The 27,917-nt window shown below is 32.1% G+C and overlaps 1 protein-coding gene across 1 annotated transcript; it reads left to right on the forward strand.

Moving 5' to 3' along the window:
• The first annotated feature begins 2,686 nt into the window (after positions 1-2,686).
• Positions 2,687-24,429, forward strand: LOC143079575 (bestrophin-4-like). The gene is made up of 12 exons (XM_076254987.1): positions 2,687-2,951; positions 6,145-6,279; positions 9,512-9,678; positions 10,826-10,980; positions 14,314-14,391; positions 15,036-15,188; positions 16,513-16,593; positions 17,392-17,543; positions 18,601-18,732; positions 19,257-19,883; positions 23,018-23,233; positions 23,593-24,429. Exons 1-12 carry the CDS (start codon positions 2,773-2,775, stop codon positions 23,672-23,674), a joined length of 2,157 nt encoding a protein of 718 aa, XP_076111102.1. The 5' UTR covers positions 2,687-2,772; the 3' UTR covers positions 23,675-24,429.
• Positions 24,430-27,917: the final 3,488 nt, after the last annotated feature.

The following is a 27,917-nucleotide window of genomic DNA, read 5'->3' on the forward strand; positions in this document are numbered from 1 at the left end:
TTTGAACTTTTGGTCCTCGATGCTGCTGTTCAACTTTATACATGTTTCGGCTTTCAAATTTTTATATCTGGGCGGCACGAGTAAGTCTTGTGTGGACAAAATGCACTTCTGGCGTATTAAAGTTTTAAACTTGTTGCCTTTTGTTAGCTATTATTCGTGTGTTTGTTTGTTAATTGTGTTCTCCTATTTATTTATATTATAAATTTGAGCTAAAAGTCCTGTAATGTTGTGTTGTCATTTTAATGTTATATTTCACACGGCCATAGAAGAGAGAGGTTTGGCATGCCACAAAACCAGGTTCAACCCACCATTTTTTACTTTAAAAATGTCCTGTACCAAGTCAGGAATATGGCCATTGTTATATTATAGTTCGTTACTGTGTGTGTTACATTTTCACGTTGTGTTTCCGATGTGTCGTTTGTTTTCTTTTATTTTTTTAGTGTGAATTCACATTACTATAAGACGTGTCACGGTACTTATCTATCCCAAATTCATGTATTTGGTTTTGATGTTATATTTTTTATTCTCATAGGTTTTTGTCTAATACTTAGTCCGTTTCTGTTTGTGTTACATTTTAATGTTGTGTCGTTGATCTCTTATATTTAATGCGTTTTCCTCAGTTTTAGTTTGTTACCCCGATTTTGTTTTTTGTCCATGGATTTATGAGTTTTGAACAGCGGTATACTACTGTTGCCTTTATCTATGTTGTCTAAGGAAAACAAATTAGACCACGAAAACATGAATCTAGTGAGTTAAAACATGAACACATCGTTTCAATCAACTAGTGCGAGATGGTGATAGAGTCAGTTTCATGAAGAAGCTTTTGAGCTAGAAGAACTTGTTAATGAGGTATCCTGAATGTCAAGGTCATTGAAATATAATAATCGACACGTTTTTCTGTGATAGCATTCATTAGGTACGCTCTTTACAAGATTTGAAAAATTAAAAAATTAATGATGGGTGTCTACTGCCACTTTCAACACTATTGTGCCTTAGGTAGTCAATGGCATATAATATAAACTGAGTTATTAACGTTTAGCCATCGTAGCACTGGTTATTTAATGGCTACTTAAGTGAATGGTACTTTTTAAATTATAAAACCAAATGCCATGCGCTGATTACTGGACGAAAACTGGCAGAACTGACAGTCCATTAACCAATGATTATAATATCATATTCATATATTATATAAATTACAGAAGCACATGATTTCTGTATTAGGCTAAAAGAGGAATGTAGCAAAATATCTCATAGCCCGGTAAGACAAGGTTGTACTCTGTGACGTCTTCTTTAAATGCAACTAAAAAAAAAATGTAAATAAAATTTAAGTATATATTTCATAAAATTGTCTTTTTTGATATGTTGATTTTTTAAAACTGGGTCTTACTAGTTAAGACGTAGGACAGGTAAAGGACGTGTTTTACAATCTTTTCCTGTCAAATGACAAATCAACTAGCGTCATAGTTAATATTTTAACAGCTCCATTTGTCAACCTGTTGTTATTACTAGATCTATCAAAGGGAATTTTACAGGTAAGTGTTTTAAATGATAGTTTTAAAAGTCTTATTTAAATTCTAACCATTTTTACTTTTTTGCAATTGTTTTGTTGAATCAAATTGCTGCATAGTTTATAAAACGTAATACTACGCATGTGTTCTACGCTATCCCTATGTCAACTTTAAGTTAACGCAAGTATGCATAGTAATTAGTGATATATCATATATACTAGTACGTGGCTTCTACTTAAAAAATGAGATAAAATCTTTCTACCAAAAGGAAAATTCACATTTTTCAAGTTTACAAATAGGAAGACTGTCTTTTAATCGTATCATTTTTACCATATAGTATTCATTTCCACGATCATGCCTTAGTATATTCATAGGATAACCTAAAATTCAACTAAGTATTTAATCTTTTATTTACATTTTTGTTTTCTATATTCCTATTGTACTTCTTATTTTAAGTCCCCCTTTCTATCTATGGATTAAACGAACTTGGACAAATGTTTCCAGAATATGTTTTCTGTTTTTACAATGGGAGTAAAAAATTTCAGAGGATTTAGATTATACCATTCCCTATTGATTGAACACATATCTGAGATAGAATTATGCCGTGTTTATCCTGGAGATATATAATCTAAATAAAAAAAAAACCACTGAAATACAAATGGGACCAACACATTATTTGTATTACATTATAACGTTGTGTCGTTTGTTTTCTCTTATTTTTGAGTGTAAATTCACATTGCAATAAGACGTGTCACGGTACTTGTCTATCCCAAATTCATGTATTTGGTTTTGATGTTATATATATATGTTATATTTGTTATTCTCGTGGGATTTTGTCTATATGTGTTACATTTTAGTGTTATGTCGTTGTTCTCCTCTTATATTTAATGCGTTTCCCTCGGTTTTAGTTTGTTATCCCGATTTTGTTTTTTGTCCATGGATTTATGAGTTTTGAACAGCGGTATACTACTGTTGCCTTTATTTGGTATTAATCATCCAATCTAAATCGATTCCATAATGCTGCAAATAATTTGTTAGTTCGTAAAAAAAAAGATTTTTATAATTAAGTAGACATAATTATACGGGAAACGAATTTTCGAGTTGTTATTACAAAGTAAATGGAATTATTAAATATGCTTTTACAATATTGTCGTCTTACACTTGAGTTTTACTTTTTAGAGAATTTACCGGACATTGAACAGTCACTAGTAACAGCATATCGATAAACTAGGAATAACTGGATTTAAACAGGATTTAAGTTACCATGACAATAATTTATCAATACAAAGTAGCAACTACTGGACTAGGAACATTTACAAAATTGTTAGCTAGATGGAGGGGTAGTGTGTACAAGTTACTATATAAAGAAATGCTTATATATTCCGCTCTTTATACCTGTATCGCTCTTATATATCGGTTGGTACTTAATGTAGACCAGAGAACGTAAGTACTTTATCAACCTTTTAGAATTTGAAGATGATTTTAAATGAGAATAATAATTTCAAGAAGACTAATACCAACAGAAACATCGGAGATATTGATAGATTAAGGAGTAAATTATACTAAACTAAAGACAAAGGCAACACAAACACCTTAACAACATAACCTTAGGCACGAACTCATGTACTCCTAGAGGTTAAGCATTTCCTGCTCCATTCGTAGTATCTCATTGTTTCTCATGGCAAGTATAAATTAGATGATACTTTCGGTATTGGAAACAATCGAGAAAAATCGGATGGATAATGTAAATATGTTTAATTTCCAAAAACGACCATGTTGTCAATGTACATATGTATGTCAATATATGCAGTATACTTTTTGGTGATATAAATAGAACTGTTTATACATATGGGGAACTCCGACTTCTCTTGTCAAATAAATTGTCGCCCCTAGACGGAACAGTCTCTATTAGAAAGGTTTTTATTTTTGTTTTATGCTTTTTTTATCGTTTAAAATTGAGAATGGAAATGGGGAATGTGTCAAAGAGACAACAACCCGCCCAAATAAAAAACAACAGCAGAGGGTCACCAACAGGTCTTCAATGTAGCGAGAAATTCCCGCACCCGGAGGCGTCCTTCAGCTGGCCCCTAAACAAATATATACTAGTCCAGTGATAATGAACGCCATACTAATTTCCAAATTGTACACAAGAAACTAAAATTAAAATAATACAAGACTAACAAAGGCCAGAGGCTCCTGACTTGGGACAGGCGCAAAAATGTTTGTCTTCCCTACCCTACCCCATATAAATTGATCCATATAAAAGGTACAGGTCTTGTTTACACACAATATGTAAAACCCCGCCACATCATTGTGTACCTATTGTTAATTTGGAAACTCTTAATGGGTTGTCACTGGGTTTTCCATTTAAAATCTGGTTTGCAGTAGGATCTTTGGGTTCTCTTTGTTGACACTGTAGACCTTTGTCGCTATTTGGAATTCTTTAAATCTGACCTAAGATTTTTGGACATCATATTACTATATATTACTTTAGCACTCTGAGTTTGTTCTGTTATTGGAGACTTCAGGTGCTTACTTTTTGTGCTGACATGAATTATCATTGATATGATTATATTTATAAATTTACTGTTTACAAATTTTTGAATTTTTTGAAATACTAATGCTTTTCTACCTCAGGCATAGATTACCTAAGTTGTATTCTTTGACAATTTGACATAAAGTGCATGTAGTGTATCAAGCCGCGGTTTGTCAGCGGGGGGAAAAAAACAAGACCCCACAAAACTCGGATTAGTTATTAACTATAATTAGTTTTCCCATTGTCAAGTTCACTCTTGAGAAGCAACAGTACCGTTTGCGATCAGTTAAAGACTTCTATCCATCTCGGCTGATACAGCATATAACATGTATAAACGTTCGTCTCGTTGCGTTGAAATCCAAGAGTGCCAAGTGCTGAAGATGAAATTATCATAACTTCGTAAATTTTACGGACGCCATCACGAGTTGGTAGAACGTTTCGGAATATCCGTTTCACAGATGATAGATATGTTCTTAATGTCGTAACTAAAATGATCTTAATGTCGTAACTAAAATCACTTCCCCTTTTTACAATGTGACCTACCGAATTAGACTTATTACCGGGTTTGAACTCGTAATATACTAAATCTTGTAACATATCTTATACTGTCTACGTTCAATATGTCTATCTGACATTATTACATGTTTTCTATGTTATTGCCGTTGACACAATAGCTTAGAATTCGTGCAACTACCTAAAAGTTTGCAATCATTGTCTATTTTTATAGCTTATTAGTGAAATGTTTAAACACGTGTATACTACTTTTATATTTTACCTAAAATATCCTTTTAACATTATATTTAAGTCAGTTATATTTATACGTAAATAAAAAAAAACATACTGTCGGTTTTATTTATAACTTGTCAAACTAACTGACCTAGTATATACTTCATATTTTGACATCTACTATTAACATACGTAAATACAGTAGATTTGTACTGTTATAGTGTAAGTCTTATGCAAGTATATGGTGTATATTAGTGAAATATTTCAAATATGTAAAGTTTTTAATACGTTATCTGGATGGAGCTAAAATGATTTTTTTTTTAAATAAAAATAAAAATCTTAAATTTTAGAAAAATCTTTTGAGCATAAAATAGAAATAGAAATGTAAAGAGGGGGCAAAAAAAAAAATGTTCACGAAACAAACACATTGCACGGACAAAAAAAGACTGAAAATCATGAACCATTTAAAATATATATGTCCTTGGGTTCATTGCAAAATATACATAATTGATTAATTAGTGGTTGATTTACGTCCAGTGGCAAATATTTTGTTCAGGTTAAAGATGAGAACAAATAACAATGCATATCACCATTAGTTTGCGTTATAAAGGCCGTCCGGCATAGATGGTAGGGAAGTTTTGGCTGCAACTGGAAAATGAGGGTAATTTGAAAAGGGACAGAAATTTTATCTTGCAAGAGGCCAGATATGCGGTTCCCTCGAAGAGATTTTGGAAGGGTTCTAACAGTGCAGAGAGCTAGTCCAGCCCTGGGCTCAGTGACTTTTTTTTAAATTATTTATTTTTGTTGTTGTCACTGAGTCCAGCTCGCCCTCCATTACCTTCAATGTTTCAAGCGCCCGGGTAGATTACCCGGGGACGATAGGGACTATACTAGAGCGCCCAAGTAATCCCACCGGGAGCTTGCACCATTGAAGGTAATGGAAGGCGAGATGGACTCACTGAAAAAAAAATAAAAAAAATTGAAAAGTCACTGAGGCCAGGGCTGGACTATGCAGAGAGCCTGACGCTATCACTATACGAAGCATCGGATTTAACGTCACAATTTTAGCCGGACGTGGCAGAATCCTTGTACATCCTGGAAGGATAGACAACATTCTGACCGAGAGCAACAAGACATACATTACCAACATCAAATTCAAAACAAATCACAGAGTCCAAGGTGTAAATTCGTGTGTTAAAGAAGGTATAAGCAAGTTCTCATATTCTCGTAATAAAAGAAGTATTACAGAAGTGAAATTTTACTTATCGTAAAATCCTATTCACGGCACTACTTTTTTGTTTTTTAAACATTCTAATGTTATATAATGAACAGAAATCTATAGTAACTAAAATGTTTCCTTTTCTTTTTTATCAGATTATTTGAAAAGGTCGTGATATCTTGTAATCAGTATACTTCCTATATTCCTCTGTCATTTGTTCTCGGATTTTATGTTTCCATGGTAGTTTCAAGATGGTGGAGACAATTCCAGAATTTTCCTTGGCCAGACAGGTAATTCTATTACATAAGTTATTTTTTACTGCTTTCTTAAAAAAAAGAACATATCGGATATTTTGCAAGTGATAAATATATAAATGCAATTTGATGACACAATAGTTAAAAAACTTATATCGGGGATGGTTGAGCATCATTATACATATTTAACGAGATGTGGTTTGATTGTTAATGATAAAGCTATCCTTAAACCCTAAAGGACAAAACAAATTAGTAAGCTATATATTTGAAAGTTTTACGCACAACAAAATGAGAAGCATTTCAAAAGAAAAAAACCGGCCTTGTCTGTGTTCAGAAACAATTTCTTCCAACACTAAATATAAAAAGAATTTATGGTATAATTGCCAAGGAGACAACTATCAATAAGAGACCAAATAACACAAAAATTTACTTTAGGTCACCGTACAACCTTAAGCAATGAGCAAAGCCCATACCGCATAGTCGGCTATTAAAGGCCCCGAAATGAAAAATGTAGAACAATTCAAACGAGAAAACTAACGGCCTATTAAAGAACAAAAAATGTACGAAAAATAAATATGCAACACATCAACAAACGACAACCACTGAATTACAGGCTCCTGACTTGGGACAGACACATACATGTTGCTTAATTATGTTAGCGGGACACACATCCACCCCTAACCTAGGACAGTGGTGTGACAGTACAACATAAGAACAAACTATAAAAATCCGTTGAACTGTCAACCAGAATACCTCCAATGAATTAAGTATAAAGACGTCATAATCAGTCAGTGAAATTCCAAAACTAGAGTATCGATAGGATGTATGGGTATTAGTGTTGATAACATATTCTTATGTTCTTCTTCGCTATACTCATACGAACATAAAAATTGTCTTAATAATACATAAAATAAAAAAAACAACATTTGGGATGGGAAATTGTACTGATCAGTTTAATAACTCTGGTCATGTAAATCATGGTCTCTGGATCTCCGAAAAATGGTAGGAAATCTACATATATGAAAATGTTATATCAGAAAAAGAGATAACTGCAATTAAATATCATGAATGCAAAATATACGTGTCGATCTGATCAGTAATTTTTTCTCGACAAGAGAAAAGGCGCGAAATCTGGATATATATGTGTGAAAACCGAATTACTGATTAAATCGTATGCGAATATTTATACGCCAAATTAAGAAATGAATATATGCTAAATAAACTGATTTGAAATGTAATGAGAATTAAATTAATGTTGTACTGTTTACTCCTTGACAACACCAATTTCACGGTATGTTTCTGCTTAAAACTGTATCTAGAGGTTATATGTATTCCCATTGGCACCAATTGCGCCTCTTTATAAGAAATGTTCCTGTATTTTATTTTTAATGAAAGGCTATATATACATAAACAATTTCCAATAAAAGGGACTTTTTTGTTTCCTATGGTTAATTTTGCTTTGGGATGGTGATATTCCTTTGGTCCAATCTTACGATGTTTATATATCCAAACTCGTTCGATAAGGCTCTGCCTGTAGTAAGGTACTCTAAACCAATGGTAAACTAGTCGGGATATCGTTTCCACAAATTTCTTTAAAAAACCTGAGTTCAATAATTCATAATTACAGATTAATTGTTTCGAAGTTTTGATGTACCTGGAGAAAACTTGTTACAGACACTTGAATTAACATTTCAATATGTATAGTTTATGACTACACTCAGTAAAGAACCGTAGAAATTGCATTTAATTGATAAATTCAACAACACTTACCGTTATAAATCTTGATGATATTTTTCGTTAAATAATCAACATACTGCTGAAATTGACCCCAAGGAACTAACTTTAAATAAATCAAATTTAAACGGTAATAACTGTCCTTTGCTAGATTTAGATATTTCGGTTTTAAACGGGAAACTCTATACTAAAATTTACGACAAAAGGAACGATTTTTCGTTCCCTATTGTTAATTTTCAAATTTTAGATGGCGATGTTCCTTTGTTACCATCTTACGGTGTTTATATAGCTCGTTCGCTATGCCCGTGTATGTTGTGACGTTTTTTATTTTAAAGAACGTAATCTATGTATTACTGGTAAATTATTAAACCAGGGATATCGTTACCATATATCACTTAAAACCTTTACTAAATTTTTTCATAGATATAAAGATTTGGTTTAGAATTTTGGTTGTACCTGTAGAAAACTTATTTCAAACGGAATAGCACTTCATCATTTCTACGGAAATGTTGTTAACCGTGCCCGGAAATTCAAAAATGATCCTGGTAAACTTTAAATTAACTTATTTCAAAAGTTTACCAATTTAACACTGTAATAAAAGCATTGCATATTGTTTTTATTGGTATAAATATTGATTATGTTATCAGTAAATTAAATGCAAACCAAATAGTACTAGTATGTTATATACTGTAACATATACACATTCATGGATCTACAAGATGTCGATACCTGTATCTTGGCATTGCACAAAGTCATGTTTTTTTCTGACTGTTTATGGCGTCTTTACACTAAATCTATTGGATGTGTACGGATTGATAATTTAGTTTTAGATGCATGATTTTTTCAATTAGTTGTAAGTGGCTTTAACTATCTGTCAGTTAACTGCGAATACTCTCAAATATGTTCCTAGTATCTTTTTGTTGTTGGGATGTACAAGTACCCATCCACGTCCACTTGTATTTTTGTCCATCTGATGAGTTAAGCTTTTTCAACTGATTTTTAAGTTCGTTCTTATGTTGTACTGTTATACCACTGTCTCAGGTTAGGGGAGGGTTGAGATCCCGCTAACATGTTTAACCCCGCCACACAATGTATTTATGTGCCTGTCCCAAGTCACTGAGGACTGAGGAGCCTGTAATTCAGTGGTTGTCGTTTGTTTATGTGTTACATATTTGTTTTTCGTTCATTTTATAAAAATAAATAAGGCCGTTAATTTTCTCGTTTGAATTGTTTTACGTTGTCATTTCGGGGTCTTTCATAGCTGACTATGCGGTATGGGCTTTGCTCATTGTTGAAGGCCGTACGGTGACCTATAGTTGTTAATTGCTGTGTCATTTTGGTCTCTTGTGGAGAGCTGTCTCATTGGCAATCATACCACATCTTCTTTTTTTATATACATATAACTGATTACTACGAAAGAGAAAATCCGGAAAACCGCTTTGGTTCATTCTCGTCTAATTTGATATTTTAAGACTCTTTACTAGTATTAAGTGGTCAAGAATTATGTGTAACAGTTTTTGAAAAACAATTATAGGACCGTATTCATGTTGTGTTGTTATCTTCCCGGACAAACAGACAGGAAGCGGGTACTCAGAAGAACAGTTGCAAGATATCTGATGTTTGGAATTATACTAATAGCTCGTTCAATAAGTGTAGCTGTCATGAAAAGATTTCCTACATTGGATCACATCGTGGAAGCAGGTAATAAATAGGTGTCTTAAAAACTACCATATAGTTTTTTTCTTCCAAAAGACAAAATATTTTAGATGGTACTTTAGATTGATTGAATATTGTTTGTTTAATATCGACGTGACGTGTTTGCGTATTTATACATCTCACACAATCACATGGAATATAACATGGCTGTTATTCATATTGACGAATGGGTGAAGTTCGTGCATGGTGAAATACATTAAGATATATTTAATTATTCCAATCGTGCACGTGGGGTTGTATTGATTAGTGCAGTACAATAATATCATTCATAAATGAATAAATCAGTTTGTTAATGAATAAAACATAGTTTTTGAACAATCTTGTAATTGACTAACGAGTAATATGTTATTTCTGGGCATCTCCACGTGGTGACAGAGAGATAACTCCTAATCATAATTAGCACTGGACAATTGAAAATGTTTAGATCTTTGTATAGCAGGTTCCAATATTAGATCACGTTAAATGGCACATGCTACCAAATTGATACGCTAACAGACTCTGATCATTTTACAGTTTTTTTTTTAAATACTTTCATATTATTATGCTCTTCAACTTAATACTTGTTTGGCTTTATAAATATTTTGATATGAGCGTCACTGATAAGTCTTATGTCATATGTAGAGGAAACGCGCGTCTGGCGTACTAAATTATAATTCGGGTACCTTTGATAACTATATATCAATTTTGTAGTGAAGTATTTTGCAAAATCATTCGCGAATTTTTGTTTCGGCCTTAGTTGCCATGAAATATTTGCCACTAAACAATAAGCAAAGGACAATCAAATAGATACCAGTCAAATATAGTTGGGTAGACTATTTCATTGAACATTATGGTTTCTTTCAAGCCATTTATCAAATAAAGGTGACTTTTATTTGATAAAAAATATGTTGGTAAAAGTTTTCATTTAACAGAAAACTAATGAAAGACTAAGCAACACGAACCCTGTGAGTATTGATAAAGGAAGACAAAGAAGATAATATAAAGAGGTAAAATAAATAAGCGGTAAACAATAAGTTCTAAGAACAATGGAAAATATATATTTACCGAAAAAAAAGAAGATTTAAATTGCTCCAAAATGGTTAACAGTATCCTTTATACTTCAACAATCTGTATTCTTTTACTTCCTCTTTAGGATTCATTACTAAAGAGGAAGCAATGATGTATGAAAACATCGATTGCAGATACAACAAGTTTTGGGTTCCCTTCATGTGGATTAATAGTGTACTTGTAACAGCAAGAAAAGAAGGCCTTATACAAACTGAATGGGGTCTCAGAATGATAATAGAGGTATATTATATAAGTAATGATAATCCTTACCACTCAAAATACTATTAATTTATATCGGTCAAGAATTATCTTCTCTTATTGGATAACAAGGTAACACATGACATTCTTTATTCTATAGTAAAATCAATCCATCGGTCCTTAACAGAAAAACGGACAAGAAAACCGGTCATCAACAGACTTTTACATGTTAATGACCATTTAGGTGTGGTTTCTGTGATTGTGTTTAGAGTGATGTCCCTTTAATAAAACACAATCGCGATTCATTAATTATAAAATTAAAGAAAACTACAAAATGCATTTATAAACTGAAAAATTGCTATTAAATGATACTATGGTTATCACTATGACTGGTACATTATTCACTCGTTCCTATAGAAATTGTACAATAACTCGCGTTTGCTTTAATAAATTTGAGTGTATGATAATTTTTAAAAGCATGGTTCCTCACTGAAATAAACATAATAGTTATTGAAAATCTAGTCGTTATCGTGATACATGAACTGCCCGTAGAACAGTGGTATCGACTGCGACAGCGATTATGACCCCGCCAACGGCTCAGTCGTTATCGCTTTTTTACATAATATCGTGAAAGAATTATGACTGAAACAATATTGGGGGCGAAAGTCAGTTGAAATATCATGGCCTGCATATTGTAAATGCAATTTAAAAATTAAGAGTTTCTTTAGCTGTTGTATATTGGGGGTGAAAGTACAGTTGAAAGTACAGTTGAAATATTTTGCACATTGTAAATGCAATTTAAAAATTAAGTTTCTTTAGCTGTTGTGTTAATCAAAATAAGTAAAAATTAAAATCACAAAAATACTGAACTTAGTGGAAAATTTAAAATGGCAAGTCTCATCAAATGGCAAAATCAAAAGCTTAAACTCACAAAAAAAAATGGATAACAATTGTCATTATTCCTGACTTGGTACAGGCGTATTCTTAAGTAGAAAATGATGGATTAAACCTGGTTTTAAAGTGCTGAACCTCTCACTTGTATATGAGTCGGGTCAAATTCCATTAAAATGACAACGATGTGTGATCAAAACATGTTTGCCGTGGAGCATTCGTTTGAGACTTTTTCAAGAAAAATTGATACCTGTTACATATATATTTATACACTCGAATTCGGAGAATTTAATTAAATAAATGTGTGGGAATAAACCTCGCTGTCCAGACACACAAGGGCCCTTGCAAAACTCTTGTTCCAGACAAAGAATGTAAACCCGTGATTAAAAGGCGTTGGTTTGGTGGTGTATATGTTACAGTAAATAGATGAAATTAGGAATTACATGTAATTACTAAAGTTTAGGAATTACATGTAATCCCCAATGTACTTAGTAAATACAAGTAATTCCTGAAACGGCCCAGTTATTACCAGTAATTACTAATTTTGAAATGATTTTTTACACCTATTTACTAAATGTTAAAACAATGTCGTAATATGGTCAGCTGATCAAAAGTTATGGAAATACCAACTATAGCAGATCAGTGAGTACTCTTAAAAAGTGATTAGCCTAAAATGTACCTTTTTGTTATAGGAGCATTAGCTATGAGATATACAAAAATTAAAATATGATTTTTTTTTGTTCAATCATTAATGAAAATGATATAGTGAAATTATATTTTTAGCAGTCAATCTAGTACTGGTGCACTTGCAAGTGAATAATTGGACCTCAATGAATATGTATGCATGTGACCTTCAATTTAACCCCTAGCTGGAGATATGTTACCGATGTATATACTTTTGCTGTTAGTCGCAGGATCAACAAAAATGGAAAAAAAATATTAAAATTTTCCTCGAGATACTATCTTTTGACTAGTACTGTAAGAAGCTTCTGTCCAAAGCTGAATAAAATCCAGGATGGTTTATGAAATCTAATAAATGTTTTTAAAAAAAACTGCAGAGTGTATGTACAATTAACTGAGGAAAAAACGAAGTCCATTTATATTTAAGAAATATACGAAAAAGGATTTTTTACAAACTCTACTTCTGGGTATTATCTTATATATAATTATGATCATAAACAAGCTTCTGTCCAAGTTTGGTAGAAATCCAGGATATTTTGAGAAAGTTATTAAAATTCTAAAATCTTTAACCACATGTGAATGTAATGTTAACTGACATAAAAACTAAGTGCATTTATAAGTAAAATACGGAAAAATTAATTTTATTTTTACAAAAATTACTTCTTGAAAATTATCTTATGATCATAAACAAGCTTCTGTTCAAGTTTGGTAGAAATCCAGGATAGTATAAGAAAGTTATCAAAATATAAAGAACTTTAACCACATAGTGAATATGTGTGGACGCTACTAACGACAGAATGGTTTGCTATGTCTCGCTTTTGCGACAATAGTCGCAGTTTCGACAAAAAGAAACAGAATGACAACATTGAAAGTAAAACAAAAGGGATGGACCAATTAGTTGACTTGTACGATCCACAAAAAGACGATTCTTATACAAGTAAAAACGATGATAAAATTTTGCTGCAGGTTTATAAGCTTAAGTTTGGAGGTCTTGAAAAACTCATAAAAAAAAGAAACACAGAAATATGAAATGTGACTCTAAACACCATCAAAGTGTATAAATTTGTTTGTGAAGAATGTCAGCTACATCGCAACAGTCTGACAAAAGAAGTCAAAGAAGTCTAAAATCAACCCATTTTGTAAAAGGAATTTAACTTCTGGCATTGAGCAAGTATGTCTGATGGAGATTTTGATTTAAAGAAATTATGAGATTTTTTAAAAGCACTATCAAGATTATTCAACCAAATTTGGCATTATCGAATGTCTATCAGCAAAAAGAGGTGCATTTCTCAATAGTGGATTGATAGCATTGTCTTGCGTGCGAAAAATGATTTTTAGGGAGTTCCAAAACTGTTAAAACAACCATTTTCCAGTTTCAGTTACAAACACTAAATAGTATACACTAGCTTTTGATGTGCCTTATATTCCATAATCCTTAATTAAGTAAGCCCTAAAATACCCTTTTATTTTCTTATTTGGTATCTTGAATTATATCTTTAATTTTATAAAAAAAAAATATCATGTTAGTAAATAGCTGTAAAAATGACCAAAAAAATCAGTGAATACCAGTATTCACTGAAACAACTAGTAAATACATGTAATTACTAAATTGGCTAGTAATTACAGGTATTTACTGAAATGTTTAGTAATTACCTGTAATTCCTAATTTCACCTATTTACTGTAACATATATACGAAGCCATATCTATGTCCAGTCTATGTAGGGGCTTAAATTCGTTACCTCGTGCAATGATATATTACCATTGTAATCCAAGATGTTTTTATGGTAAAACTTCTGTTTCAGCCTCTTGCAGACATTAGGGATACTTGTTCGAAGTGTTTTGTATACGACTGGATAACAATACCTTTAGTATACACCCAGGTGACTATATTACTCAGGTAGCGTTAGTCCGACATTCAAAACCTTCATTATTCACAAGGGTTTGGTTTTCTTTTGTTTTAAAGTATGAAATGAACTATCCATCTTATATTGCTTCTGACTTATATTTTTATATTCAGCAAAGGAAATTGTCTTGAATAAAATGTTTAAAGATATTCGATGTTGTAAAGTTGTTAAGGAGAGCATGTGCATTCATAAATGATGCCTTTCATATGGACAAAAAAAATCACTTTAAAACAACCCTTTATAATAAGTTCATACACAAAACAGAAACTACCTACTTTTTTGAATTTTGTGTCCTCAATGCTTTTCAACTTTGTACATATTTGGCTTTATAACAATTTTGATCTGAGAGGCACTGATCAGTCTTATGTAACCGAACGCGCATCTGGCGTATTAAATTATAATCCTGGTACCTTTGATAACTAATTCCAATACTTTAATCTTTTGAATAGTTAAAATAAGGAAAATTAGTACAGAAATCACTTACATAACGGTATACTGAATAACTAAACACACAAGTACAAAGTATTATTCATGGAACACTTTTAAACTATTTTCTTTTGGAATTAATTTTCCAATGGTATGCTGTATAGTAATTAGTATTTATCATTGCTCTCTTTTAGGTTGTAACATTAGCCGTGTATACATTTTTTGCAACCACATTAATAAGTCAACAGTTCCTTGATCCTTCGAAGAACTACAAAGGATATGGAATGGATTTTTATATTCCTATATTCACATTGCTGCAATTTTTCTTCTATATGGGGTGGCTCAAGGTAAGTTTTGATGCAAATATATATTAAATAAGTTTTAAGGTACATAATTGCTTAATTGCATTTGTATTTCTTGATTTCATAGTTTAAAAACAAATAGTTCGAAAAACCTCATTTCTATACAAAAGAGAGAGAGGGGTCCTGATCCTGAAAAATATTTAATCCCGACATCCCGAAATACGAAAAAAGAAATCCCGGATCCCGAAAGGGTCAATCCCGACGTCCCGATAAAGGTCCTTCCCCCCTCAAAAGAGCGACGAAAGATACCAGAGTGATAGTCAAACTCGTATATTGAAAATAAACTGACAACGCCATACTTAAAATTTAAAAGATAAACAGACAAATAATAATACATAAGTAAGCAACACGAACCTCACCAAAAACCGGGTGTGATCTCAGGTGCTCCGGAAGGGTAAGCAGATCCTGCTCCACATGTGGCACTCGTCGTGTTGCTTATCGTCATTAGAATCGTGATGCGTAGGCCGAGTTAACAGAAAGACTGAAATTGATTTTTTAAAATTGTATGCAAAACGTTGACCAGTAACTTTTTATGAAAAAGGGGGGGGGGGGAGCTAATAAACGAAATAAAAAGCATTCAACTTCTATAACCTTGTTATGAAATCAAAATAAAAAAAAAAAGTTATGCATTTGTTTTGAAGTGATATTCCGTTATGAAACCAATCAGATTTTAAAAATTCAAAATGCATATCTTGTAGAAAAAGAAAAACTTCGGATAACAAAACAGAAAATTCTAGCGACCTGATATACATTAAACGAAAAATAAATATGACAGAAGTTTTGTTATTATCTAACAACAACAATGGGCTTCAGGCTTATGATCAGGTAGAGACACATTAAAATTGGAGGGATTAAACTTTTTTCGAGCGCTCGACTCAAATATCAATCAATACACCTGCCACGGATTCAGGTTAAGACGCCTTAAATTGTCTGAGGAAGAAAGGCGGAAGAACATGTCCTGGGTCAACATCAGAATTCCTGCAGTTATTGTGGAATGCCACAACATAAGACTATTCAAAATAAACTACAATCTGAATTAATAATCTTTAAGAATAAATGTATCTTCCAATCATAATATGGAATTACTTATCATGCTTAGTGTTAAGTGTAGCAGATCTGACCACACTTGATAATGTTGATTGATTGATTGTTTTTTTATGACACTTTCAACACTTGTGCTATTTCGTGACGGTCAGTTTTTATTTGTGGTGGAAGTCGGAGTGCCTGGCGAGAACCACCGAACTTCGGTATAAAAATCACTCGAAAATGAATATGTATTATTCGTAGATTATTCTTTCTTTCTTTCGAGGTAGCAGAACAGTTAATCAATCCGTTTGGAGAAGATGACGATGATTTTGATATAAACTGGTTGATTGACAGACATGCTGCTGTATGTAGTCCTACTTTCTATTCCTCATTTCATCTATGAACTATAGTTATTAAGGGCTAACAAATAAATTTTTGCTTTTCAGAGTTGTCCGTAAACTTTTAAGTTAACGTTTTGTATTGCTTAGAAACATGGACGTTTTGTATTGCATAGTTGGTGTAATTATTACTTTATGTTTAGATGGATTTTTTTTTCTCTGCATTTTTCAGTGACAGTTGAAATAACTACCCTCCTCCAAGTCGACTCACTTTTTTCTTATATAATGGATTAATCACGTAATCATTATCTTCTTGAATTTTTAATGAAATATATGGTTTGTATGCTGAGCAGAAATCAAATAAACAACTTGCTTTTCATCGGTCACGCATGTTATACAACCATTGTATACCAACGTATTGATAAAAGCAAGAAACCATTACGAAAGAGAAACAAAAGATACGCAAGGAAGTTAGATTCAAATTTTTTTTTGAAAATAGTCTGACAACGTCATGGTAAAATTTTAAACTATTGCTTAAGAGAGGTGTCCTTTTTGTTGTTAGGGATGTATAAATACTCAATTTATTTTATTTTACAACTACGACCGGGCAGAATTAGTACATCACATTTGGTGCGATCCATGCTAAACGCCGATTAATGTATATTCATGAAGAAAGCGAATAATTACCAATAAATCTAATAGGCAGGTTCTGTAAATTGATAAGACCCATCATCACGGTATTATCAATTGCATTGGTAGTTGTTTAATTTTTCCATATTTTTTTCTGTTACATATGGTACGCAAACTTTTGAATCTTTTTACAGGTAGTTATGGCTTTAGTGGACCAAATGTGTGACCAATGTCCTCCTCTTGTTAAAGATTTACATTTTGAAAACATGTTTACCGAAGTACCATATACAGAGGCGTCAATTGGTTCTAAAAGGCCAGTGTATCTTGGTTCAACATACAACCTGGCGTAAGACACGTCTGTTTTAATTTTATTTTTAAATAAATGATTCATTTCTAGGTTTTTTCATGCGACGTTCCTATATCGACATTTTTCTTGAAAAAAAGGTTCTTGTGAAATTTTTAATTGTACATTCAAACGATACAATTAGATCATAATCTCTAGTAGAATGTGGAATAAAATGTTGCTGGAAAAAAAATTCTTCCTTTTAATGAGTAATATAACATAAAGTTTTTCACAAAATTTTGTAATTTCGTGTGTAGTAACATTAGTAATTATGACACTACATGATATATTCAACAAATACGTGTCGAGCACACTGGAATAATTTTCCAATTATTTAACCCTAGGAATCGATTACTTTCAACTTCGTAATTTGTAATTTGTTTGGTCTTTTTAATTTTTTGATTCTGGCGTTCAAATTTTAATCCTTGTATATATGATGAGCTTGTTTACTATAGGCATATATTTAATTATACTGTCTATAAGACTTTTTATGTTAAACAATGTATTTGGTTTTGATGTTATATTTGTTATTCTCGTGGGATTTTGTCTGATGCTTGGTCCGTTTCTGTGTGTGTTACCTTTTTAGTGTTGTGTCGTTGTTCTCCTCTTATTTAATGCGTTTCCCTCGGTTTTAGTTTGTTACCCCGATTTTGGTTTTTTTGTCCATGGATCTACGAGTATACTACTGTTGCCTTTATTAGATGTTTTATTTTATATTCCTCCCGAACTTTGATGCACACAAGGCCATATTTCGCTACTTAGCTACTTTGCACAGTTAAAATTCTTTCATTTTGATTCACAGAATTTGGTGAATTATTGCAATATTTATATTCTTGAGAAAAATGCTACAATAGCATTCGCATTTATAATTTCAGAAGTGATTTTCACATCTCGCATTTTTACCATTAATCAGTATTTCACAATAATAAATACACACATTAATTTTAGTATCATACAACGAAACAAATTGCATCAAATTTACAAATATAATGTAAATAAAAAAATTCTTTTGTTATTGTCTTGTTTGCACTGTTGCATATTGGTTATTTTATTTATGTAGGTCCCCGTCTACTCGCGGATCAAGAATAGTGTTAGGTGATGTGATGGACCAAGACTCCAATAGACACATGTCTTTTGGAAGTAATGCTGCTGGATCGTTACTTAGCATTGTTACCGGTAGATCATCGTATTCGTAAGTAAGACTTGGGGTTTCCTCATTGTTGAAGGCAGTCTCCAGCTGACCCATAAACAAAAATGTATACTAGTTCAGTGAAAATGAACGTCAAACTTAACTCCAAAACAAATAAATGAACTTAAAGAGAAAAAAAAGCATACAAGATGAACAACGGCCAGAACCTGACAGGCGAGAAAATGCTGCGTGGTTAAACATGTCTTGTGAGATCTCAATCCTCCCCTATACCTCTAACTAATGTAGAATAAATAAAACAAACGACAATACGCAAAGTAAAACTCAGCTTTAAAGACGATCAAATATAAAAAAAAAAAGAAGATATGGTATGATTGCCAACGAGACAACTCTCCACAAGAGACCAAAATGACACAGAAATTAACAACTATAGGTCACCGCAATTTTGTTTGTTTACTGAACGTACAGTTGGAAATGTATAATACATACTTAGAACGAAATTTATTTTAAAAAAAGAAGACTGAATGTAGTTGATTTCAGAGAATATATTTTCTTTTCTTTAATTGTAGACGACCACGGGTTTTTTCTACAAACTCTCATGATCATTTATACAATATGCCACTAGAAAAACAATACATGGATTACCAACCAATACCAAATGGTATTAACCCTGAGACAATGAGTAATATGGATGAAGATACAGATTTGAAAAAGCCTTCCAACTTGAGAGCTCCTAGAATGACCAAACGAAAGTCATGGTCATCTGATTCTAGTCTTACGAAACGAACTTTGGCCCGAGTTGCAATTACAGGGAGAGATAGATCTAATACAGATTCCAGAAAGTCGAGGAAAAGAAAAGTCAGTTTTCCTTTACATTTAATTAAATTTTTCAGTAGAACAGACTCGAGAAAATCTTCAAATGATTCAAATTCTACTGTTAAGTCGATAGGGAAATCGTCAGTAAAAACGAGAAGCTTTGAGGAAGGACTTGAAAAAGACTTTGATTATGCACAGGAATACGTGCCACTGAGACGTGCACATGTTGACCCAAATGATGATGAAGATTTAAATGAAATAGTGAAAAGTAAAAGTAAAGCCAGAAGGAGAAAAACAAGTTGTCCTCCAAATCTTTTTGAACATGTTTCCGATATCAAGCGGAAACTTTCCTCGCCAGGTACCAATGAAAAGACATCCAGGTAATATATCGCAATCCTAAAGATAGAAAGGATATACATACATAGTTAAACGCAGTGCTTTCAAACGCAAGTTTTTAAAAGTTCCATTTACATTAACAATAGTTTAATAGAAGTAAACTTGATTACAACGAGGCAATTACGTCAAAACACTGAGCCCTTACCAAAATAGACATCTCTTGAACTTGATATATACTTTAAATTTTTAATAATTGAAAGGTACAGTAGCTAAAATTTAGACAAAACAAATAAAAAACGATTATTTTTTCAAACATTAATTAAAGCGGAATATTAAAACAATATTTTAATCAGTCAATCTGGTTCAATTTGGTCAATACTTTAATCTCATTTGAATGCGTGTTCTATAACCCTCAACTTGAATTAAGTAATAGAAAGGTAACGCATGTTTTAAGTATTCAGTTACAAAAAGAAAAGATTGCCAACATTGAAAAGTGCATGAAAAAGGTAGCCACTAATAAAACCATATCCGTGTCTGATTTGGCCCACGAAAAATCAATCATATACTGGTTTACCGGTGATTTATATTTTTTAAATATATGACATAAAACTCAAGATGCGTACGAAAAGTCCGTCTATTTATCACCAGTATTCTGACGTTATCACGGTTGTTAGTTAGCGTCTAGTCTAAAATATGCACAAAATGATCAAACAATGAAACGAGTCAATATATTGTTAATTGATTCTTTTATAAAAAATTCTAGTTTGGATTTAAGTTTTAGTATGTTCGGAGTCAAATACCAAAAATTAAGGTTAAATTCAGAAATAATTCTTTCACGCCATTCTCTATGCTCATTTTAACATGGGTAGGCATTATAGTTTTCAATATCTTAATACCAAGTGATAGCAAGGTATTAAATGTTTACAAATATATGCATACCTATGATAAAAATTAATGAGCATAGAGTATGGCATGATAGAATTTTATCGATTCTAGGTTGCATTTCTGTAAATATTGACAATGCAATTACCCATTGGAACTCCTTTTACGGCTAAAACTGTACCACTTTTACTATGAAGTTTTGAAAAAAATCTTATCCTAGAATAGAAAGTTCATATGCACCACAATTTTTTTCAAAGGTCAAAATATAGGGCTGTGCGGCATATATTCAACGTTTATATGCCCTGAACTTCTCAGAGTTTAAACTTACACTAATTTTCTTAACTACCCCTACCTCGAATGAAAGGTAACCACAGATTTCAATGTAAACAATATGCACGTGTTTATTTACTGGTAACATTCCCAAGTTCTGTCTCTGCGATATGGAACACAGAGAGCATAACTGGGAACCAGTATGTAAACAAAATTAATTTTCTATGAATATTCAATTACTCCCCAAAAGAGGCGTGTTTTGAGAAATAGCTGTATTTACAAAGTGCAACCTCTAATAGGAATATTATGAACTTTTGTACCTCGAAGCGGACCTATAATACACACTCGAAATGTCGCCATGTTGATTTGATGAACCTAAAACGATATAGAAAATCAACAATTTAAAAAAAAGAACAGAAACATTTTAACTTAATTTATGAATGTTTTTATTTAATTTCCTAGCGAGCAACACCAACTAGAATGTCCATTTTGTTCTCCGGCGTTGTTTAAAATTCTGCTGACGTTGCAATTTCAATTGTCACGTCAATCACGTGCATCCCATGTTTTATTAGAATTAGAACATGGCTTTGTATCCAAAGCAAAGAAGACCGTCATACTAGAATCGGTGGTCTTGAATTTGATAGTTTATGCCTTTTTTCCCGAAATTTGTATGCTAGTAACCATTTTATACTAATCATGCAGTTTTCATTCGAGTGCAGCATAATTGCATAAAATTTAGCTCGGATTGCATAAATATATCAAGAAATATGATGGAAAGTATGTTAGTAGAGAATTCGTAGGGATATTCTCGACATATTTAAAGGAACATTGACTGTCAAACTCAAACTCTTGTTTACCGATTTTACTCGATGCCAAGTATTTCTTTAATTGAAACAAAGATAAATTCTGAATTTTTTTTTGAAAAGTGCAAATTTAACAAAGACTTATAGGGGAAAGTCAGTGGTGGTATTGCACCCATAAGAACGAGTGTTTTTTGGATCGAATGGGACAATCAATTTATTTACCTTTGTTTCACTTTCAATGTTGAAATTCTTTTCCTTTTAATAACTGAACACGCATAATTCATGCACACTTCTTTTTTTAACCTTTACGGGGTTAAATTGAAGGTCACCTGTATAATGATTCCATGATGTCGAATTATTCACTTGCAAGTGAATAACTCATCATCGTTGTTGCGTCGCTTATTATGACAAAACCATACTGGCTGTTTAAAGGTTGTTATTATTATATCACTATTTAACTTTCAATTATGACTGAAAAAAAACCATGTTTTATATCTTTCATATATCTCGTAGCTAGTGGCCCTTTAATTATAAAAAGTTTATGCAATACACGTACACTTACTTGTATGTTATTATATAAATGCATTAATACATATAAAACATTAGATTTGTCTACCTTTACCAGAAACAAAAAACATGCGTTCGTAAATTTTAAAAGTAGTATTGTTTAGAATCAAAAACTGTAATCAAAAACTTAAACATTAACAAACTCCACCGATTATTAAACTGCATTAAATTGTTATCCATTTGTTTGATGTGTTTGAACTTTTAATTGATTTTATTTGATTAGGGACTTTCCTTTTTGAATTTTCCTCGAAGTTCAGTATTTTTGTGATTTTACTTTTTAAATGCATTGTTGAAAATACTTGATGCAGTTGAATTGATATGAAACAGAAGTCCCTTCATTGTTATCCATTCGTTTGAATTGTTTATTTTGCCATTTGCTTAGAGTCTTTCCGTTTTGAATTTTCCTTGGAGTTCAGTATTTTCGTGATTTTAATTTTTTCCATTATATAAGTTTCTAGTGAAATACAAATTCTTTAATATGATTTCCACTGACACAAATGTTACAGTATTTTTACTTGCAAAATAAACGATATTGAATGTTTATTCAAACATGAACAGATATTATGACGTTGTTTCCAGTGGAACTTTTATAAGGATCAATTATTTTGACAGAATTGTTCGATTATGTTTAAGTTGGAAAGTTATTAATGTTGCAGATTTACTATTGAGAAGATATCAGATGGATCAGATATTGATTCTCGTTCTATGCAGAGAAGAAATGCACAGAAGATAGAGAATTTTATTTCTGATCATGCTGTTTCACGGGCACCTTTGCTGTCGACAGTAGAAGAAGGGGGAACAATAACAAGCATTTCACAGTTGGAGGACACTGTGATTAGACCCTCACCTACAATACAGGAGGAAGAGGAACCGTAAGTTTTTCTACTCATGGTCGAACTGCCGAAATTTTTCTAGCATGTAAAATAAAAAAGATATATAGCTTTAGTACATCAGCCTAAAGATAAAACGGGAATATATTAGTTTATCATTATTAATATTATTCTGAAAAAAATATGTTTAAAATTTCTCGCTAGAAAGGAGCATTGCATCATTTCATATGTCGGGATTACGCTGAAATATAAAAAATAGAAATTTGGATGGTAATCTAATTAAAACCCATGATCGTTTGTATTGATATTTATACCAGTGACAATATTACACTGCTACTTTGCTTTCTCCGTTTTAGACAAACACGTTATTAACATTGTATTGACTATTTTATATTTTGTAGATTTGAGTTTGGAGATGTTCCACCAGTGCTCATACTCCCTGTTATTCAAGTCAACGGCCAGGTCGCTGATATTATACAATAATACTGTTAGAATGTGAACATTGTATGTAACATGTTTCAGTGTTTCACATAAATGGTGATTTTACCTGACAGTATTACTTTATCCGTTTGAGCTGACCACGTAGGAAGTGGCAGCTCGTAGCAAAAGGATTTTCTATTGAGAAAATGTAAATTTCATCAGATTTTGTTCGATCGTTTTGCCGACATTATTTTCTTGGCAATTTTTCACCAAAACTAGTTGAGAAAACAACTTCATATTTGAACACTAACTTTCAAATTTCAAATAGTAAGAACGGTTCGGGAGCTAGTTAAGGTTGTCAGACACCATGTACATATTTGTTTTCACTTATGTCATACAGTATAAAAATACCTTGTATCATTTCGATACCAAGAAAAATAACATATTAACAACATGTGGAATTAAAATAAGATTAATCGTGAGAAATTAAGGTACATATCTTACGCATCGTGCGTATATGCAACTATTATATTTTTAATATATGATTATAAATTTATGTATTATCAGGTACTACTATAAAATAAATAAAAAATATAATAAAATCTATCTTATTTAATTATCAGTAATTTAGGCCGGGCAAAATAATTGCTTCACAGTTGTTGACGGTTTTTTTTTACTATCGTCGTTATCACAATCCCGTCCTTCTTTTCCCTAAATGTAACCTTCATATTTTTAAAACAGAAATCAGTTGCACAAAGAGTACAAAATGATTAGAATTAATTACATGTTTGGATCGCCAAGGAATAAAATGCCATGAAAACATAAGAAAAACGGTAGTCATATAGTCCAAACGTCTTAAAACTTCGAAAATTTCGACAAACGCTTTTTTCCGACGTTACAAATGTGCTTAATTTACATGTTTCTGCTAATTACAAAAAAAATTGCAGTGAAACTTGGGAAGAATTACATGAACTTTACTATTCAGTTCGATCAACATCTGGAACAGAAATGATTGCGTACTTCAATGACAATTTGGTGCCGATAGACAGTCTTCTATGTGTAAAAGGCGAATTTTTCGTTATGTTTTAGGAGTACCCTGGAATAGATATACTATATAGATGTTGATCGAACTGAATTGAAATCATATGTCATCTAGTCTAAGTAGAAAAATCATATGCTATCTACTTAGAATAGATAACAAATAAATTATCAAATAAATGCTTTTTTCTAGAATTTTCAAACATAATTTAGAAAGTTACATTAAGAAAAAGTTGACTTTTCCAAACAGTGTTCATTACAACTAACAAATTGGCAGATTTCATTAAGAGGTTACATACCAGACTTGACCAAAAAGAAGAAAAGTTAAAAACCTTAATTCCATGATTGTAACTATAGATCAGTATGAAAATTTACCCTAATATGGTACACGTAGTTCTCATGCTTTATATGGCTCCGAGAAGCTTTGGAATAATCCAGATGAGTAAACAGTACGAATACAACAAAAATTCAAAGATACCAACAATAATACAACTGAAAAACCAATTAATAAAAGTCCTAGTCCAACTATGAAGAGACTAAAAAGTGTAGTTATATGGCCGAACTAGTGTGGAAGTATGGAAATAAACTCATCATAGATACCAGGACTTAATTTTGTATATACGCCAGACGCGCGTTTCGTCTACAAAAGACTCATCAGTGACGCTCGAACCCAAAAAAAGTTAAAACTGCCAAATAAAGAACGAAGTTGAAGAGCATTGAGGACCAGAATTTGCGCACAAAGTTCATAAATCCTATAAGAAGGACTTGTTGTGTAAAACCAAGTTTAATCCACCATTTTCTACATTTGAAAATGCCTGTACCAAGTCAGGAATATGACAGTTCTTGTCCATTCGTTTTTGATGTGTTTTGTTATTTGATTTTACCATGTGATTATGGACTTTCCGATTAGATTTTCCACTAAGTTCAGTATTTTTGTGATTTTACTTTTTGTTAGCCAGAATGGGATACCGTTTTTAAATGACTTTAATATTTATAATTACTTATGGTTACACATGATAGAAATATGTTCTGATTTTTCTTTGTATATTGATGAGTATATTTTAATATGATGAAAGGGAGAAGAGAGCACATGAACTGAAAATTTAAATGGTTTTTTTTTAAGGAAATCAATTTGTTTAACACTGTTTCGTAAACAGGCGCATTAGTTTGTTTATGCATGCAATTCTTCAAATGGGCGCATTAGTTCGTTGTTATAAAATAAAATAATTATAAATAATTCAGGGACGAAATAAATTCTAAAGGAGGGGCATTGTTGTAAATGTGCACTTGTGGTTCCCAATTAATGATTTAATATCAGTTTTATGTTTTGAGAGTGTTAACTGTGTTAATATGTATTAATATGTATATATAGTTTCTGTGACTTTTTAATGCACAGAAAGCGTACGTTTCATTTTTAGTTATTAACTATATTATCAGTGCCAAAAATGACTCAATTTCATCATGTACTATTCAAAGCGCAGCCATTTGGTAAATATTTTAAGTACGGATCCAAAATTACACAAGAAGCATAAACTTAAGTTAATCTATGCTTTATCATAATAGATTTACCTATTTTCTTACTAAGAAAGAATCATTTCGAATCGAAGACTACCATGTTTTTGTCAGCGTTTGGCGTTTCATTTCTGTTCCGGTTTAGAATATTTACTTCCGGTAATTTCAGTAAATACCAGTGCAAAGGTCAAATTCCTCAGTCTTTGCTGTTTACATTTTGGCAGTTACAAAGATCCCGGGTGGTTCCTTTAGAGGTAAGAAGTAGCGCATTAGCTGTATGCCTCACATGGTCTAAAATATTTACTATACACATATCATTTGGCAGTTCCTTATCCTTGTTCTAGTGCCAAACACACATGCGAAATATTATTATTGAGATCAGCTCCGCCTATTTATGCAAATTTACATGATAAATTATTTATAGACAAGTATCTCGAGAATACGTTAGAAATTGCATGTTAAATAGTTTATTCTGTATATTGTTGAATTGTGCCGTAATATATATTTTGTTTTACTACGAATTATTCATTTACGCTACCAATATTACCGTGGAGAACATAGACTGATGAAAAGACAGACAACACTAGTTAATCAATTTAAAGAGTTTCCGTCTTATATATTTGCTCAAAACTATACAAAAACATAGCAAAAAGCAGAAAATACACTTTTGTTCATTGAGGTCAGCATTATGTACTGCGCCAAAACTGGCTTACCCCCACGACACGAGTACTTATATACTGGACACTGATGCTTCCAATGTCGGAGCTGTCCTTTCGCATATTCAGAATGGTGTAGAAAAGATAATTGCATACGGATCAAAGAAACTAGATCAACACCAACATAGATACTCGGTCACACGTAGGGAGCTCTAAGCTGTTATCACCTTTATAAATCAGTACAGACATTATCTGTTCGGGGCTAGATTTGTCAGAACAGACCATGGCTCTTTGCAATGATTATTCAATTTCCAGAATCCTAGTAATTGCATATGGACTATATGACTACCGTTTTTCTTATGTTTTCATGGCATATTTGGTAATTGTTCTTGCTGTAACACTCCAAAACGTATCCGATTCTCCCAAACGTGTCCACTTGACGTCACTGAACTAGAAAACATGTCTAAATGTAAAAGGGCAACACATCGTAGGACTTGTATAAATGCCCAAACATGTCCAGTCCTCCAAACGTGTCCAAATCAAGCATCTTTCCTTCTTTTATTGGAACTTTTATTCGTGTCCATTTTATATTTATTTATTAATGAAATGCACATTTATACCCCTGGGGGTTGAAGGCATATACAAACAATACAATACAATATACACAATAGAAAAATTAACATATTAAACATCATATATAAAGTGGTAAAACAGTAATATTTATGCAGGCGTTGTGTCCACTCCCCTCAGTGCAAATGACTTTTTAATGAACGGAACAGTAAGCTGCATAATATCAAATGAAGATAGAATTAATTGTAATCTATCTGTTTCAGACAAATTAAAGTATTCTGGACATATATAATTTATATCTTTTTCATTTTATAAATACGTTGGTCTTTGGTAATTGTTCTTTCCTTAACGTATACTCATGTTACAATTTCATTGAAAAAATAGAAATAAATAACTTCAGGCAGTATAACAGTGGTAAAAGTGTCCCAAACGGTTTGGCTATGTTGGATGTAAAAGCAACCAACCATTCTCTGTTTAATTAGAGATCTTAAATGAGATACCTCGTGTATGGAGAATATCACTTTCTATGC

This window comes from Mytilus galloprovincialis, chromosome 6 (assembly GCF_965363235.1).
Source record: "Mytilus galloprovincialis chromosome 6, xbMytGall1.hap1.1, whole genome shotgun sequence".
NCBI classification, from domain to species: domain Eukaryota; kingdom Metazoa; phylum Mollusca; class Bivalvia; order Mytilida; family Mytilidae; genus Mytilus; species Mytilus galloprovincialis.

Excerpts from the sequence above, each read along its gene's own strand:
- LOC143079575 (XM_076254987.1), top strand. The coding sequence starts at position 2,773 with ATGACAATAATTTATCAATACAAAGTAGCAACTACTGGACTAGGAACA. Across the intron at positions 14,392-15,035 it reads TACCTTTAGTATACACCCAG|GTTGTAACATTAGCCGTGTA; the intron begins GTGACTATATTA and ends GCTCTCTTTTAG. Across the intron at positions 19,884-23,017 it reads ACCAATGAAAAGACATCCAG|ATTTACTATTGAGAAGATAT; the intron begins GTAATATATCGC and ends TTAATGTTGCAG.